The sequence below is a fragment of the Phaethon aethereus genome (genome assembly GCF_964289735.1).
Source record: "Phaethon aethereus genome assembly, chromosome: 2".
NCBI lineage: Eukaryota > Metazoa > Chordata > Aves > Phaethontiformes > Phaethontidae > Phaethon > Phaethon aethereus.
The window spans coordinates 153,736,146-153,755,628 of NC_138582.1; the positions used below are offsets into that span (position 1 = coordinate 153,736,146).

Genomic DNA, 19,483 nt, shown 5'->3' on the forward strand with positions numbered 1-19,483 from the left:
TGAGTATGTCTGAAAATTCTCAATCCTTATGAGGCCTTGATACTCCCTTTAAATCTTCCTGCGTTGTTCTGGGTTTCTAGTACGTATGAAAGTCACTGATAGCAGAATCCAGAAAAATGATCATAGCTTTCAGAACTTCTGTGGTGCCAAACTAAAACAGTAACTCTTTAAACAGTGCTTGTCTGTACCAGATGACAAAGAAAACAAGCCTTAAGACCTGCCAGCCGAATTTGCCAGGAGAAAAGTTAATAGTAGAGAACAAGTGATCTCCTAGAATGTGTCAAGCCAGATGAGGAATAAACAATCATGAAATAAGGAATGTAATAGGGATCCAGCCAGATGAACCAGGAAGACCAGAAACAATGAAGTATCAAACTGCACTGGGAAGTTCTCATCACCTGTATATACTTACAGGCTACAACTGGCTTTGCTTTGCTGCTTTCTGGAAGACAACCTTAGCACGTGTATTGGGTTTGCGCAGCAAGGTTTGAGTAGGCAGGTGCTACAGTGGTGGCTTCTGTGGGAAGCTTCTAGAAGCTTCCCCTATGTCCAACAGAGCCAATGCCAGACAGCTCCAAGATGGACCCGCTGCTGGCCGAGGCCAAGCCAGTCAGCAATGGTGGCAGCTCCTCTGGGGTAACGTATTTAACAAGGGGGGGAAAAAAACCTGAGGAACTGCAGTCAGAGAGAGGAGTGAGAATATGTGAAAGCAACAGCTCTGCAGACACCAAGGTCAGTGAAGAAGGGAGGTGCTCCAGGGCCTGGAGCAGAGATTCTCCTGCAGCCCATGGTGAAGATCATGGTGAGACAGGCTTTCCCCTTGCAGCCCGTGGAGGTCCACGGTGGAGCAGATATCCCCACGCCAGAGCAGGTGGATGCACCCGAAGGAGGCTGCGACCCCATGGGAAGCCCATGATGGAGCAGGCTCCTGGCAGGACCTGTGGACCCATGGAGAGAGGAGCCCAGGCTGGAGCACGTCTGCTGGCAGGACTTGTGACCCCACGGGGGACCCAGGCTGGAGCAGTCTGTTCCTGAAGGACTGCACCCTGCGGAAGGGACCCAGGTTGGAGCAGTTCGTGAAGAACTGCAGCCCGTGGGAAGGACTCGGGTTGGAGAAGTTCATGGAGGACAGTCTCCCGTGGGAGGGACACCAGGCTGGAGCAGGGGAAGAGTCTGAGGAGTCCTCCTCCTGAGGAGGAAGGACTGGCAGACACATGTGATGAACTGACTGCAACCCCCATTCCCCATCCCCCTGTGCCGCTCAGGGGGAGGAGGGTAAGGAAATGGGGACTGAAGTTGAGCCTGGGAAGAAAGGAGGGGTGGGGGGAAGGTATTTTAAGATTTGGTTTTATTTCTCATCCTACTCTGATTTGATTGGTAATAAATAAAACTGATTTCCCCAAGTTGAGTCTATTTTGCCTGTGATGTTAATTGGTGAATGATCTCTCCCTGCCCTTATCTTGATCCACAAGCCTTTCAACATATTTTCTTTCGCCTGTCCAGCTGAGATGGGGAGTGATAGAGCAGCTTGGTGGGCACCTGGCATCCAGCCAGGGTCAACCTACTACAGCACATCTCCACATTCTTGTTAAGATGTGTCCTTTTGGTTAGAGCTTCAGAAAATGTTTACAGAAAGAGAATGAACTCCACAGTAGTTTAACAAGACTACTTACTGTTTTGGTCCCAAATTCTGTAAATGGAACAAAGTGATGCTACAGACTATGTATCCTTTACGTCTTTGGCAACTTACTCTTCCCAAAAAGGAGGAGAGGAGTACGAATGAAGAGCTAAAATTTCAATTCCTGCTCTACTGGTCTGAGACGAGAAGGGAGAAGAATGGATGACTTAATATTTTAACCCTGTGAGAGAGACAGGACTCAGCCAAATAATTTAAACATGTGAGTAGTTGCACTGGTGTCAGTGTTTTAACTAAGCGTTGGTTTTAAATATTTTGCTGGATTGGTATCAAATTTACGCACACCTGGATGAATCACGCCTTGGGAAAAGATAGCAGCATTATCTCTTCTGTAGTAAAAAGTATATTCTACTCTTGATCTAAGATCTTGCTTAATTGTTAATTGTCTTTGGCAGCATCTCCTACAGCATTCTCCTGGAGAAACTGGCAGCTTGTGGCTTGGACAGGTTTACTCTTCGCTGGGTGAGGAACTAGCTGGATGGCCGAGCCCAGAGAGTTGTGGTGAATGGCATTATATCTGGCTGGCGGCCGGTCACAAGCAGTTTTCTCCAGGGCTTGGTTCTGGGGCCAGTCTTATTCAATATCTTTATAGATGATCTGGATGAGGGGATCGAGTGCTCCCTCAGTAAGATTGCAGATGACACCAAGTTGGGTGGGAGTGTTGATCTGCTGGAGGGTAGGAGGGCTCTGCAGAGGGATCTAGACAGGCTGGATCGATGGGCAGAGGTCAACTGTATGAGGTTTAATAAGGCCAAGTGCAGGGTCCTGCACTTCGGCCACAACAACCCCATGCAACGCTACAGGCCTGGGGAGGAGTGGCTGGAGAGCTGCCCGGCAGAAAGGGACCTCGTGGTGCTGGTTGGCAGCTGGCTGAATATGAGCCGGCAGTGTGCCCAGGTGGCCAAGAAGGCCAACAGTGTCCTGGCCTCTATCAGAAATAGTATGGCCAGCAGGAGTAGGGAAGTGACTGTGTCCCTGTACTCGGCACTGGTGAGACCGCACCTTGAATCTGTGTTCAGTTTTGGGCCCCTCACTACAAGAAGGATGCTGAGGTGCTGGAGCGTGTCCAAAGAAGGGCAACAAAGCTGGTGAGGGGTCTGGAGCACAAGTCTTACGAGGAGCGGCTGAGGGAACTGGGGTTGTTCAGTCTGGAGAAGAGGAGGCTGAGGGGAGACCTTATTGCTCTCTACAACTACCCGAAAGGGGGTTGTGGCGACAAGGGTGTTGGTCTCTTCTCCCACGTAACCAGCAATAGAATGAGAGGAAATGGCCTCAAGTTGCACCAGGGGAGGTTTAGATTGGATATTAGGGAAAATTTCTTCACTGAGAGGGTGGTCAGGCATTGGAACAGGCTGCCCAGGGAGGTGGTGGAGTCGCCATCTCTGGAAGTGTTCAAAAAAGGTGTGGATGTGGCGCTTCAGGACATGGTTTAGGGGACATGGTGGCACTGGATTAATGGCTGGACTTGATGATCTTGAAGGTCCTTTCCAGCCTTAGTGATTCTGTGATTCTGTAATTCTGTTAAGATTTTAAAATATTTTTTTAAATATTTTAAAAGTTGAGAACCTTCAATAGAGAATTTTTTCATAGGAACCAAATTCGACATTTGATCCCTTTGTCCACTCTTTGCAAACCCCATAAAATTTTGTCACAAACAAATTGTAACCTCTCCTTCTTAAAAACAAGATAGACTTTGTTCATCACAATTTTAGCAGCAACTTGTGTTATTTTTGGTGCTCATACTGACCACGTTCCAGTATGAAGCTATCCATACTGGATACCACAGGTGATAGTCCTGAGTACTACAGTATGTCTGAGGTTTTATAAATATCAATTTATATTTATTAGCATTTCAATTTCTCAGTTGATTTACAATGCTAATTCTGTTAGGTTAATACATTAGTCTAAAGGCTGATTTTTAGTGAGATATGTCATGAAAGTGATTTCATTTATGTATACTTTTATGATACATGGCTAACTGTTCATACAACCCATGTTTACAGTTGTGTACCATCTAGCCTTTTGCCACTGGGTGACAGCCAAAGCATGAAAACAAAAGCTCTATTCAGGAAAAGAATTCCCTGCACTGCTATATGAATATCAAGTGAATTATGCAAATTGGAACAGGAGGAGCTTAATAAAACTCTCTTTCTGACCTTTCTTATGTATAAGGAGGGAAATATGCCAAGAATCTTGAGGTAAATATCCCTTTAAAGGAACAGTAAGTACAGTAAATGCCGACCTTAACTTTCAACTGGAACACCTAATCATAAAATTCAAGGATCTTGTAAGCTGTACAAATCTACATCACAAAACCAAAGAGAGCAGCAACTCTCTCAGTAAAAAGAGTGTCTTTTTCTTCGCTTTTACAAAGCAGTAAGAAGGGAGAAAAGGGTAAAAAAAAGAAGTCTGAGTTCATAAAAGGAATGATGGAGACGGACAAAACAGATAAAATACAAATAATACTCTACTTCAAAGATTTTCAAATTATTTTTCATGAGAGTAAATGTGCACATTTCCTTTTGGAATTACTTTCTCTAATTTAGGCTATTATTTATGATTTGAGAACAGATGTAAAAGGAGAAGGCAAAACAGGTACCTATCATACAGCACTTTAAAATGGTGCTCTGTAACTTTGAATTTTAACTTTAATAAAAACCAATTTCCTAAAGGGTTATCTGATTTTCCCAAAAATGTAAAAGCTTTACATACTATATACTTCCTTAGTGATTATTTTTTTTATATATAGCACATTTTAACAGTAGGATGTAACTAACCCATGGAACTCTGGGGAAAACAAAATGCCAGAATTACTAAAAATTTTTTTTTCAGTATTTAAAATGTTATGAATATGAACAGCTTACATCATATTTTCAGGTTCTGTTGCACAAGCTCCCACTGCTTTGGTGACATTCACAAGTAGTGCCTGATCAGTTCCAGTAAGTAACTTCACTAGAGGTGGTATTCCACCACATTTACGAATAATAGTTCGATTTATTGGCTCTTGGCAACATTCTCCCAATGCTCCGACGATATTTACAAGAACTTCTTCAGGCTGGTCAGTAAGCAGTCCTACCAAAGCTTCTATGACTTTATATTCCCTAAATCTAAAACATAGAAATAAACCCAAAGTTGTTATTTTCAGTATGTGACTGTTGTAAGTTTAATTTTATAATTAACGTATAATTATAATTGAAGTATAATGTTTAATTTCTGTATGTAAAGTATCTTGTTGATGAAATCACAATACAGGTAAACCACTTCAATTGGTTCTTTAAAGACTGACATAGAGCAGAATTTCTTACTCTATCTTTTAAAATGTATTTCTCTAATTTAGCTATCTAGGAATTTGCAGAGTAGTTTGAGAGTTTTTTAAAACTTGACATGTGGATGCAACATCTATAAATAGCTGAAAACATACTGGGAGACTGGCAAGTACTGCGGCATCCTAACTTCCAGTACTTTTTACTGCTGTGTTAACAATAGCTCGAGTAGTGGTATAGCAGATCCCCTTCCACCTCTCTGGACCAAAGCATAACCCTTACTTTCATTAAATGTTAGCCTTCAGAGGGTTTGCCCTGACCAGTTCTATACCTAGTTCAGGCCTAATAAGTGCATTTCCCTAAGGAAATTTTTACGAATGACCTATCATTTTTCATGGTTCAAGCCTCTCTTTGTTCACTATAATTTGGAAGTATCCCTGTAATTTTTTTTTCAAGAGGAACCATCAACAGCATGAAAAAAAGAGCAACAAAGCAAGCAAACAATTTAACTCCCCCATTTTCTCTGGCTACTTTATCTGTGTTGCTTATCAACTGCTTCACAGATGGAATGATATGAGCTGGCTCTGTGATGGGCAGGCTACACTGTGACAGAGCTGTTGGCTCAGGCCATCTTGTGTCCAGAAGCAGTACGGCTGCTTGCATGTAAACTGGAATCTGAACAAGTCAGGCCCAGATACCTGTATCAGTTCGTTGCCGAGTCAGCACAACATCTCAGCAATGTACTTCAGGTATAAGAAATATTGTGGAGTAGTTCAAAGACAACTAAGTGGCCCTGCAAGGATCATCAGCGTTTGTTAGTTCCAGATTCATGCCAGACTCAAGCTCATCCCTCTAGATCTACTTATGAGTTTTCATAGTTGAATTTGGATAGGGTTTAACTGCTTCAGACTCAGCACTACATAATACATGAATTCAGCTCAAGTGTGGAGCTGTGCTTGGCTAGTAACCTTCATGGAGCATCAAGCACTTGCCAAAGATATGCAAGTAGCCCAGCAAAAATCTGTTTGCATTTGGACAGAATTATTGGCTACAGCTATACTAATAAATAAAACAGGCTCATTCTCTAGCCCTGAGGACAAGAAGCACAACATAGCATCCATATGGCTAAAATCTCTTAACCTCACAATTCAGGGTGGCCTCACCCATTCCGCCTAATAGAAACAATCTGTTGCCTGCACTGTTCCCAAGGAGTGTCTGGCCATTGCCTCGGAGAGCACTTGCTGGCACAGGCCAAACTGTGTAAGGGACTGTGACAGCAGTTAAACGGTATGGATAATTATAACATAGTGCCTGAACCCTGAAAGGTTTGGCCCTGTTTCGTTTAATAGTAGAGCCATTCAGTCCATCTCATCACTGATTGATCCAGAACCAGGATGTCTCTGTGCAGATACCCATAGCCCACAGAAAAGGAGGACAGACCCTTATGAAAAGCCAGGTCACTGTGCAATCAAGAATGCAAAAAGTAGTAGGACAGCAGTAGAGTATGTAAAGACCATGTCTCTATATACCAACAGTTTGGGATTTCATTTGGGACAGTAAAAAGCCAGACTGTAAACCCTTAGTACTGGAATTCTTTCTGATTTTTATCCAGCAGTTATCTATCATATCTGCTTGTCCAGCAAAGTACACTAAAATCAGGGCTGCAGGAAGGTTACCTCTTACTGATACTCCTTCCAGCCTATGAATCCTACATTCCGCTCTACAGAGCGGCGTAACTTCAGCAGGAAGCCTAGCACATACTTCAGTGGAGCAGGCTTTTTTTTGAGCTAAGGTGCATGAATCTGATAAATGAATTTCAGATGAGCAGTTTGAGTATTCTCAGTCATTAAGCTGTTCATTGAAAGGTGGAGGGTGATAACTCCTGCTATCACATTCTCAGATAATCACTCAGAACCATGATACTGAGAAGTTGTAGGTACTGATGGTAGGAGTCTAGTTAATTCCACTCATTTAGAAGCTGCATTGTCCAAACTAAGCTACGTTTCTGAGCCCCTTCTGTAGTCAAGGAGAGAGGAATCTAGGCTAATTATCCTATATTCCAGTACATTTCTAAAGTGGGTGGACCTAATGCATATTAGGTATCTACCCTAGAGTGAGATAATTTGCTCTCTGTCTCTCTTGATACAAAACGTTAAAGCTAAGAGTGCTAAATACTCTCTCTACCATGCAGCACTGATTCCAGCTTGTAAGGTACAGAGAGGAGTGGGGATATCTGATACGCCCACATGTCAAACATTTAGTATGTGCTAGTGCACCTCCTGACTCAGTGTCCTATATCTTAAGTGTTCTTTAGAGGCACCAGTTGTCCCCATTGCCTCTTAAGAGGAACTTAACACTGTTTCCACTGTACCCCAATGAGGTCAGGTGGCAATTTTTTAAGCACTAAAAAACCTAAGTTGAAAACCCAACTGATTATGAAGTATGGTTTTGAAGAATCATGACAAAACAATTTTGAAAACAACAGAGGCCCATAAAGTCAAAACATGATAACGTAATAAATGTTTGTAAAATTAAATTGTTACTTTGACACATTTTCTCCACTGACTGCACATTTCCAGATTGCTCCTGTCACAGCTGCTAAAAGTTGTTTGTTTTCAGAGTTACCAAGCAGAACAGATAGTGGTTGTAGACCTCCATGCTGTCTAACCAGGTCACGTGTTTCTTTATCTTCTGCACACTATACAAAAAAATTAAATATATATTATGTAAAACTTGTAAAATGATGTCTTCAAAAGCTAGGAGTATTATGTTGTAACTAGTAAAAAATGAATACAGAATAAAGCATAAACATTTCATCAAAGTATCTCAATATGCTAACAATTCACTAAGAGAGTTTGACAGTAAACTGCTACTGTATATGCAACAGTGCTTATACTGTCACATTGTTCACCTTGTGAGCAAACAAACGTAAAAAACCAAAGCAGCTCTTTGCACAGCATACCACACCTCTTTCCATTGGTAACCTGTGCAATTTAGGGCTTGCACACAAGAAGAGCAAGTAGGAACTTAATTATAATATTAAATATGCAGCTAAAATATTCTTGTAAGAATTATGCCAAAGACAATCAACATTCTTATAAAGGCATTTCTTACACATTAGAGAAATAGAAAACTAAGAAATATTAAAGAATAGAAAACTAAGAAATATTAAAAAAAGAAAATTAAGAAATATTAAAACTGGAAACCACATGAAAACAAAGGGCTAATCCTGGCTCTGATCTACTGATTATAATAATACTATTACCTTAAATATGGCACTTGCACAATGCATCTGAAGCTCCTCATGTTCACTACTCAGATTTTTCACAAGGTTCTCAACCATTCCTTCTGTTCTTATTGCAAGTCTGTAAGTTGGCTAAAAAGATAAACTGCATCTTTTAAATCCTGTATATTAACAGTTAATAATATTAATCACAATAATAATACAGTGCTACAATTGTAGGCTTTGATATTGAGAAGCCTTGTACTTTATTTTAAGCACAAGTCATCTGCATGGCCTTGAAAATACTATCGATTTTCTCAAAGTTAATAAAATACATAAATTCTCTGCAGTGCTCTTCAAATCACCTGTAAAACTAGGTGCTGCAATGCCTATTTTGTAACCACACAGCTTAAACAGAATTTAAAATATTCCGAAAGGTGTCCAGATTCCCTGCTCAGAGCCAAGGAAGAAAAAGATTCAGAATGGAATCAAGAAATATCCACCCATTTCATCGAGAGCCAGCAGCCAAAACAACAGATCTATTCCTAGAACAAGGTTAGACAAACATGTTCTTAGTGATCTTTTCTTCCAAATTTTAATCCACAGCCATTAAAACAGGGGCTCGTTATTTAAAAGGAGGGAAACATCTGTGTAGGAGATGCATCTAGTGTTGTTTCCAAATTTGGCCAGATATAAAACCCTCAAAAACTTCACCTTCTCAATATAGACTTACTGAAGCTAAAATCTGCCAGGTTGCTGTCTCGTGGAATATGCATAAACCTGTGTAGTTTAAGGAAAAATTTTGAAAATACAAAATGTTTTATAATGTAAAATATTCTGAAAAATCGTGTCTTCCATGTCTCAACTTCACCAAGAGAACTTATGTATATTTTTTACTTTAAGTGCAATGCACCTTTATTTTAAATATGATTCCACAAATAGAGAAATAAACATCCATCTTATATAGTGATCGTAAAAAGTACTTGTATTCAAATTTAAAACCTGAACATACTCAAATTTGTGAAACTTGCCATGGAAATCTGTAAAAAACCAAAAAATATTCCTTTTTTCTTTTTGCAGTCAATCAGACACAATCTTACCCAATTCACAAGAACATTGTAAACCCCCTTGCCCTGCACTGCACTGGATCTTCTTGGCCACGTCTGAAGGCCAAGCATTGTAGAATTATTACGTCCTAGCATTGTAGAATTTAAATGTACTGATTAACCAGAATATACCATCTCAAGTTGCCAAATTTATCAAGTATGATTAAAAAAATGAGAAAAAAAAGAAACTGATTAAGGATTTAATTTCTATGTATTTTCTTTCACAAACTACTCCTACCCTTTCAAATAAAAAATATGTGGTCTTTACTTCATTACAAGCTGTGACCTTCTCAAAAGCGGTTTGATCACACACAGCATGTACTTCCTGATGGGCTAACTGTCCTGGTTTAAGTGACAGTTGAATATAATCACAGAATCATTAAGGTTGGAAAAGACCTTTAAGATCAAGTCCAACCATCAACCTGACACCACCATGCCCACTAAACCATGTCCTGAAGTGCAATGTCTACATGTTTTACCACTCTCTCAGTAAAGAAATTTTTCCTAATATCTAGTCTAAACCTCCCGCAGCACAACTTGAGGCCCATTTCCTCTCGCTCTATCGCTAATTACTTGGGATGAGAAAAGAGAGATCTCAGTCATCCCATCTTTCATATATGCTTCTTGTAGTAGCTAATTGTTTTAATAACTAGAAATAACTTAGCTATATGTGTTTACTTACCTCTGAGGCACATTCTTGTAGTGTCCCCACTACTGGGATTAAGATGTTTGCATGTGAACATTTGAGCCATCTAGCTAACAATGGAATGCCTCCAGCTTTACGGATGGCTTCTTTATTTTTTATGCTTTTGCTGCAGCTCCAGAGTGCTAAAGCCCCACAGCGTGCTATTTCCGTATCTTTTGCTTGATACGGTGTTAGACTGGTTGATCCCACTGAAACACATTTCAACAACTCAACCTAAAAAAAAAATTTTTAATTATCTACAGGGAAGTTTGATATTACATTGCTTTTTAATGACAGCAAACACTACCACTAGAATCAGGTAAACAACATATGACACATTTTTTGGACAAAAGTATGCATATGACAAGGGTACAAATTATAATGTCTGCTTACCAATCTCTTGATTCCTCCATGCTGCCTTACTATTCTTCGTGCTCGTTTAAATCGAGCAACGTTAGCAATTGTTTCAGCTGCCAAACGTTTTAGATCTTTATCTGGAGAGTCCAATATTTTAACCATGATTTGTAAGCCCCCAAGATCTGCAATTGCATGTCTGATCAGTGTATTTTGACTAATTTCTTTCAGGATTTTTAATGAACCAATCTAAATAATGGAAGATATCAGAAGTTAAACATTACTTAAGTATACATAAACAGAAAAATTCTTTTAAATGCTGGGTTATCTGAAAAATTTTATCTTTTAAATTGAATCAGATGAAGGAAACGGAAAGTCAAATAAATTGATTTTTTCTAAAAAATTCTTGGAAGTGAGAAAATACAGAAATGAGAAAAGAAAGAAATCAATTTTCTTTATACTTTATAACTTTGAAAATTGAAAAAATATTCTAATAGAAAAGGTATATTAATTGCTCTATCAGACAAAGCTGCTTACCTGACATTTAATTTCTTCTGTATCAAGTAAATTAATTAACACTTCAAGACATCCAATGTCTCTGATGGCCAGCTGACATGTTTCTTGAGACAGATTGAAATCTCTCATTGAACACAATGCGATTACAGTAGCTGTTGGATTACCTCCCTAAAAAAAAAAGCAAATAATTAATAAATGTGTAAAGCGCATTTAATATAAAACTTACTCTTTTCTACTAGTATTAGTAAAACTACTACTAAAGAAGAAACATGTTAGATTATTGTGATTCTATGGTGCTAAATAACACACTAAATAACACAGTAAAAAAAGGAATTATTGATAAAGTCTGCAAATGGCACATAGGCTGAAGTGAGAGTGAGTAGCACAGGTGACAAATTACTAACATGACTTGCTGTGAATGGACTAGTAAATTGGGCAGTAAATTACTCGTAGAGTACTGTGGGTTTTGTATGAGTGTTTGCAGACAGCAGAAGAACACACAGTGAAGATACAGACATTTCAGAGAAGCTATCTGCATTCTTTGCATTGGTGTTCACTCTGGAAGAAACCAAAGAAATTCCAACTGGAGTCTTCCATTGTGGAGGTCATTTCAGAGGATTTTTCTGAAACTGAAGTCACTGCAGAAGTTTTTTTTAAAAAAAACCTGACACTGTGAACAATAACAAATTCCCACTATTAGATAGTATTCAACTGAGTTATAAAGGAAACAGGGTAAAATAGTTGATTCAGTAGAAGTGGCATGTACCCTCTTGCTTCAAACTGCCTTGTTACTGCTGTCCTGGGAAAAAACAAATGTGATGTCAATTTTGAAAAGAGTTCAACGGTTATCCAAGGCCTTTTAGCCAAACATCTGTGCTGGACAAATTGGTAGATTCTAATAAAGAACAGAATTAGCAGACATCTCTCTAAATATGACATTCTTGCAACAATATGATACACTTAGAGTCACCATGGATCTGTTAAGATAAGTCCTACCTTACCAAACTTACCAAGAAATGGTGATCTAGTTGATATGTCCAACTGGACTCACTAAGGATTTTGACAAAGTCCCTGCCTTTTAAAGAAACTAAGCCACTATATTGTAAGAGGAAAGGTCATAGCATGGATTGAAAAGAATGACTAAAGGATAGGAAACTGGGGATAAGAGCAAATAGGTCAATAAAGGGATGTGATTTAGTGGAGTTCCATGGAACTATGTTGAAGTTGTGCAATTCAACATACTCATAAACACCCTGAAAAATGGAAGTGACAAAGTTTGTTGATGATTTTATGATTCAAGGTCAGTTGTGACAAACTGCTAAAAGAACTTACTAAGACTAAAAGGGCAATAAAATAGCAAAAGAGAAAATGAGAAGTGATGCACATCAGAAAAAACAATCCTAACTCCATAGATGGAATGATAGGTTTTCGGCTGGCCATTAAAAATTAGAAATTATATCTTGAGGTTAGGGTAGATGGCAATCAAAAAACAAATGGAATAGAAGGACTTAGAAAAAAATAGTGAACAGAGAATGTCACTATACCACTGTATAAATCCATGGTTCACATTCACCTTTAAAAACTTCATACAGCTCTGCGGTCTCAGTTTCAGAAAGGTTGCTATAGCACTGGAAAAGTTTCAGAGAAAAGCAGCAAAGATAATCCAAGTTTTTTTCAGTCTCGAACAGGCATGCCTGAAGGGATGTGATAGAGGTCTGCAATGTTAGGGATAGCACTGATCAGGATGGATAGGGATTGACCATCCAATGTCTCTTTTAATACAGATATAATCTCTTTTAATAATGAAGTATAATAGGATTCAAGATAAAAATTGATAAAGGGAGTTGGTTCTTCAAATGAGGCAACAGAGTAGTGGAACTAGTTGTGAAAGGATTCTGTGAAAGCTAAGATTTCATTGAAGGTCAGTAAAAACATAAAAATATCATTCAATTTTCAACTCCCTGAGCTAAAAACAGGTGGAGGCTTGGAGAATATTAGAAAGCTGTGTTTGCCCTGTTCTTACTTTGCCCTGGGAATTCATTTATGGTCCTGGATTTCTTCTGCCTTGGTAGAATATGAACAGAGTTTCACACTACTGTAAGTTATGCAGTAAAGTTTCCCACATCTGTGGAAATCAGAGGTCAGGACATCTGGAGTGCAAAAGATTAGCTTTCAGAAAACTTCCATTCCAATTATCCTGTCTCTCCTCCTGTTGCACTCAGGTTATTGGGATACATTGTCTTTTGATCTGCTCAATGCAGTTTTTTTAATGTCTAAATTTAAGGTCATACACTTAAAAGTAAAGAAAACAGGATATAGTTCAACGTAGGAGTTCTATCCTGGAAACCAGAGCATATAAAAAGGCTTGGGATGTTGAATATGAATTTGAGATTACAGTGTAACATTTGATTAAGAGGATTAATCTGGGGATGCATAAGTGGAAGTACTAAATAGGGACACAGGTATTATCTCTTTTTAGGCACTTGTGCAACTACTACTGAAATTCTGTGTCTAATTTTCCTTTTTACAGTTCTAGAAGGAAAGTGAAAATAAGGAGATGATTCAGAGAAAAGAAATAAAAATGACTGTATGCCTGGAAAATAGTTGCATTAAGACAGACATGAGAAGATCTATTCAGTTTATTAAAAAGTAAATTAAGGTATGATTTATTCATAGTGAATAAATAAATCTATGAGGAAGAAGAACCTGATCACAGAAAGCTCTAGAGTGTAGCACAGCGATTTGATGATTTGAAGTTAAAGGTACTAAAATTTAGATGAGGAGTAAAGTGCAAGTTTTTCATTGTGTGGTTAATTATCCTTTGGAAGAAATTACTTAGAGTCATTGTATATTTTCCAGCAGTGGAAATTTTTCAGTCAAGATTGGATGTTTTTCTAGAAGATAAGCTCTATTTCAGTCACAGCTACTAGACTAAAAGCAAGAAAAAGATCAAAGAATACACCCTGTGGTATGCAGAAAGTTAAACCATATGATAACAATGGATCCTTTTGAATCTATAGTATAGATTTACTATTAATCAAATTAGGTATGAACCCAGCTGCACAGAAATTAGGAGGGCTGAGCTACCATGTAGCTGCAACAGAAGCTGGAGTGCATGAGCAATGCCAACTGGTGATAATGTGGAAGTTACATCTTAGAGCACCTAGTAAATCAAACTACACTATCCACCTCCCACATGGCTCTGAATTCCAGGGAAGTTTTGGCTCCCATTCAGATCTGAACTGTGCTGCCCAAGCCCATCTCTTTCAAATGACACTTGTGAAACTGTAAAGACTTTGAGCCAACCCTTTCCAGAGCAAAATATTTTGCTCAACTGTGCACATCATACTGAAATACAGAATATTGAAAAACTGAGTAATATTTGCTAACATGAACAAGTAGATCTAACAAAAACATAGCATTTTGCAGCATGTATCTCAAATATAAACAGAAACAGTAAGATAACTATAAAAATTTAACATGCTCTTCAACAGATATCATAAATGTAGTAGAGAATCACAAGTGAGAAAACAAATCCAAAAGGAATGTGAGAAAAATACTTGATAAAGTTTCAGATCAGTAACTTACATCAGACAAACACTTCTGCTAATCAATGAAGAGTATGTAGATGGAGCTTCATAGCCGATTTTTACTTCAATTTCTTGTAACAATAGATATCCAAAGAATTTCCCCACATAAAGTTGTTTAAATATAAAGGTAATTTTTTAACATCTGTAACACATAGTGTCCTAAAGGAAGATTCCTATAATTTTTTCATGTTACCTTTTTTTAATCATCGTTAGCATCTTGACTTCAGAAGAAAATGAAACATGTCTAGCTTTAAGAACATATTTTGATCTACTTTATAAAATGTGTCCTAAGGAATAAAATATTGTAGCAATTTCTTAAGCCTTTTCCTAAAGAAATCAGTTTACTGACACATATCAAAGTCTAAATTATTTTTTAAAAAATCCCTAAGATATGATTCCAAAACTACTCAGAATATTCTATAGCTCAAAAGTACCCACAGCTGTACTTTTGTGAAGTTTGTGGTCTTTTCATATAGCTTAGACTTTGAGATTTACTTTGCTTTCTATTATAAAATTTTTGCAACAGGTGTTTAAGAAGAAAACTTGTGTTTTCATTATTTTACATAAATGTAAGAAGTATATTGCTAACCTGACAAGTCTCTTCTTTTGAGGATTGCTTCTCCTACAGTGAAATGACATTTATACATAACATAGTAGTTCATAATTTGCTTATCTTACATGTATAATGGTTGGCACATAACATTTAATATGGACCAGGTTTTTAAAAAATAAACAACTTTTAATTCTCTTATATTAAATAAAAAATAGAACTGTATATGAAGTACATAGATGCATTTTATTTTTTTGGCTTAAAAAATGCACACACCACTTGAACTGTTTTTAAAGTAAAACCACAATAAAATATTTTTCATATGTGCTGATGCATCAGTTCTATAAAATAAGAAATATTACTGATGGTTTCAACTATTATTTTTTTGTTTCTTGAAGTTATCATTACAGTAAGTCTTACACTACTTGCAGCACAGATTTTAACATGCATGGAAGTAGTTACCTCTCCATTAAATTGACATAAAATCTGCATCATGTTGTTATACCATTTGAAATCTGATATGTTGGATGCAAAATAAACTCTACTGGCAGATCAACAATCAATTTTAAGGCTTGAAATTAAAGACAGATTTAGTTTAAAATGTGCCTCTCTTCCTATATGGTGGTACAACATATATATATCCACAAATTAAATGAAAATAAACCAGTATCACTGCTACACTATCAGTAAAACATCTTCTGTGCAATGTATGTGTAATGCTATTATGATACCCAAAGCTCACAACTGAGAATTACAGAACTACAAAGTATGTGTAGCAAAGCTTGTCTTTGTTTTGCTTTTGTTTTTGAGGTGTTTAACAGACCTCTTTTATAATACAATAATGCACAGATTGATCTAGTTAAAACTTTTAACATACGTATTCAAAGGCAGCTGTTTTACGCGATAATAGGACTGTACATAAATTCAGTATCTGTGAGTGCATTCCAACCTCCTGTGATGGGAGGAAGAAAAGAAAAAGATCTCTCTGAGACCTTCCCCGTAAAATGTCTCCATTACAGTAGGGTAGGGTCTGGAGCCTGCCTTTATATTCTTTCCACAACTGAAAAGGGTATTTCAGGAATGGTGAAAGCTACAGAAGTGTCACGCAAAGGTTGCTGAATTATCTGTTCATTCTTAAAAACGTAAATCAAGATTTAATGTAAAAAGGAATATTAGCCCAGCTAGTTTGACTGCCTTCATAATACAGGTCATTAAGTTTTCATCCATTTAATTTTGTATACCACAAAATAACTAGCATTTGACTAACACATACTTTGCATCCGTCTGGGGCATGACTTCGATCTTGATTTAAAGATTTCAAGAAATGGGATTCAAGGGCTAATCATCTTTACTGTTAAAATAGTGTGCTTCCCTGACTTCACCTTTTTTTTTTCAATATGTTTTGAAAATTTGGACACCAGAACAAGACTCACTGCTTCCAAAATCAGTCTTACTAGTGCTGTATAACAAGGTAACCTCACTTCCCCAAGACAACTCACTGCTGCTGATTACAAAAAAGAGCATTCATTGTCTTTGTCACAGAAGTACTGAGCAACTGTTCAGCTGCTTGCACTCTAACTTCTACCGTTTTTAGCATAACTGTTTCCAGAAGACAGCCCCCCACTGTACAGACATGTTCTGAATTTTGTGTTCTCATCCACTTAATTTTGTACCTGGGCATCATGAAGGACATTTGATCTGAATGGAGACACCCTGCTAAGCAATTCAGATCTGCCTTTGAGAGCCTGTCCTGTTATTCCACATTGCCATTTCTGGTTTTCAAAAGTGACTTCATAGTCACATCCAGAACTCTGACAAAACTATTGAACAGTGCTAGGTTTAGTCACCACTATACTAGAAATATCCTTATTTGGTGACATTTCTCCAAATATGACTGCATGCACCAGTTAGTCCACTCTGAATGCACAGCAAGATGCAAAGATGCAACACACACAAACTTTTGGCTGCATCCAGGTCCCCTTTTCACTGCCTTGTTTAATGTCCTATTTTTCTCTATTTAAAAATCCTCAGGCTTTCAGAAATTCTTCCTTAGGATCTCATGGAATGTTGGACACAGCTTCTGAAGTATTCAAGTACCTTCTGACACCTTCTGGCAGAAACGCATTCAAATACATCATGCCTCTCCCCCACCCCATTGCTCAAAGATGTCAAGTTATGGTGGCTCCTCAACAATAGAAAATGGTAGAAAACAGCTACCTCCTTAGTTGCTGGTGCTAATGTTTGTTAAAATTAGCATTTAAAGTCATCCTAGGGCTTCTTAAGGCACAAGAGAGTTACAGTAGAGGGAAAAAACCAAAATTAGACACAGGGACATATTTTAATACTCTTAAGCATTTCACTTTTATCTCTGTAAGTTTGTTAAATGAATTTTACAGTGAAAAGAACCGTCAAAGATGGTTTCGTGCTTATTCTGTAGCCATTACCTCCTAAAGCATCTGAAATCATCTTGATTTCAAACATAAGTCAGGGCAGTTTGAAGGCTGGTTGCCCAGGATGTTGCACAGGTACAGTAATGTTTTTAAATGTCAGTGTATCAAACAGCAATCAAATAAAAGCTAGTAGGAGGTCAGAAATTTATCCATTGTTGTTACGTAAATTCAGGAAGCCAGAAAGCATGATGTAATGGGAAAGAGGAAGTTCAGAAGAGCTATCAGTGCCTTAAAAAATTACATAAAGAGTACAAAAGCAAAAATTCATTGAGGGTGAAGAACAGGAAGTGTAGAAAGAGATTAATCAGGCAAAATCATGAGCTCTTCACTTGGCTGCAACTCAGGAAGCATACAGTGTGTGAGAACAACATCAAGTAACTAAGAATGAAAAAAAAAGAACACATGCATATAAGGACACAAACCAAAATACAACTACCAAGGGACACACAAGTTGAAACCACCATTTTGTTTGATACTTCCATAATAATAAAGAGCAAGAAAATCGTTAGTCAACAGCAAACTTTCAACAAATGCAACTAAGAAGGCTAAAAGCATTAATGGGTCTTTTTTATGCATTGGTCTTCACTAAGTTCTAGCAATGTATACTTAATGTCAATGATGATGTAGTAAACAGTCTGCTTGTGCTAAGGACATAGAAAACAGATGTTTTCATACTAGCTGAGCTTCATAGAATCTGCTCTATGGAACCAAGAGAACTGGCTGATGCCAAAGACACTAATTTGCAGAACTGCAGAAAAAAACCTGGTGTTAACAATGGAAAACAACATAGATATTACTTATCAATACCACAATGTTGTCAGGAAAAAAAGTAAACTCTACAGAGAGTCTTATAACTAGATTTATAACCTGTAAGATACAAGAAATCATCCTTCTTCAGTTTGGCACTGATAAAACCACAGTTTAAGTACTACATCCATTCTAGGTATCACACTTCAAAAAAGATACTGACCAACTCAATCAAGACCAGAGGAGGATAGCAAGATATCTCAAAAGCATGATCTACACAGAAAAACTGAAGGAACTGGAGCTGTTTACTCTAGAGATGAAGAGAATAAGAAGGTGATTTAAAGAACGGCTCTAAAGACAACCATCTGTTCTCCAGGTCCATTGTGGGTAAGACAAGAAATAATGGGGTTAAATGACATCAGGGCTGATTTATCCTAGGCATTAGAAAAACTTTTTTAATGGCAAGAATATTTGAATTTTGGAATACATTGCCTACAGCAGTTAAGAAATCTCCATCACAGGAAAGAAAAGTTAAAGAAACATTTGTTCAGAAGACACACAAAGAATTGATGCTGTTTTGGAGGCAAATAGATGGAGCAAATGACTTCCTGAATTCTGCTCTAACCCTATTTTCTATTTTTTTTTTTGGTGAACTTTTCTTGACCATGAAATTTTGTAAATATTGAATGTTTTTAATTAGATATATTCTTCTCTTCTTTAAAAAAGTATGATTGATCCATAATAGATCATAAGATCATAGATACAGATAATAGATAAAATATACAAGCTTAAGATTTCAATATCCCATGTCCCATCCAAAATAAATACAAAGCTTTAAATTTTGAAACTATGATCTCAGTTCAGTCGACTAGGAAAGAAAGATACAAAATTTCCTCTAGAGTCATCTCTGGAACAGGTAAACACCATGAAAGTTTTTGCAGATGATCTGCCAGTCGACGGAAACATTAGCTTTTCAGATAGATAGTTGAGACTGTACAAGAGACCTATGGAATATCTAACCTGGCACAATCTACTTCATGGCATGCATTACCCTGTTCCTTTTGCTTGAACCCTCTGACATCACATGTGGCATCATTATGCCACTTTGACTGAACTTCCTACAGTAGAGACCTGTATCAGAGTTTAGAATTGTCACAACTGACACTAGAGAAAGGACCGTTTTATGAGAAAGGCACCACACCTGGAATCAGGATACCAGCCATAGTCCTTTGACAAAATTCCTGCCTGCTACTGGCCAGTGCCTTTTCCCAGTATCTTTGTTCCCTACTTTCAACTGAAACCT

The 19,483-nt window shown here is 37.7% G+C and overlaps 1 protein-coding gene across 1 annotated transcript in view; it reads right to left on the reverse strand.

Moving 5' to 3' along the window:
• The window catches only part of ODAD2 (outer dynein arm docking complex subunit 2), a gene marked incomplete at both ends in the record, with an annotated part of 90,269 nt that overhangs the window by 47,166 nt on the left and 23,620 nt on the right, over positions 1 to 19,483 (reverse strand). The window contains 6 exons of the mRNA XM_082015154.1: positions 4,561 to 4,803; positions 7,503 to 7,657; positions 8,225 to 8,335; positions 9,971 to 10,207; positions 10,367 to 10,576; positions 10,865 to 11,011. Coding sequence (XP_081871280.1) covers positions 4,561 to 4,803; positions 7,503 to 7,657; positions 8,225 to 8,335; positions 9,971 to 10,207; positions 10,367 to 10,576; positions 10,865 to 11,011 — 1,103 coding nt within the window. The remainder of the gene's footprint in view (positions 1 to 4,560; positions 4,804 to 7,502; positions 7,658 to 8,224; positions 8,336 to 9,970; positions 10,208 to 10,366; positions 10,577 to 10,864; positions 11,012 to 19,483) is intronic.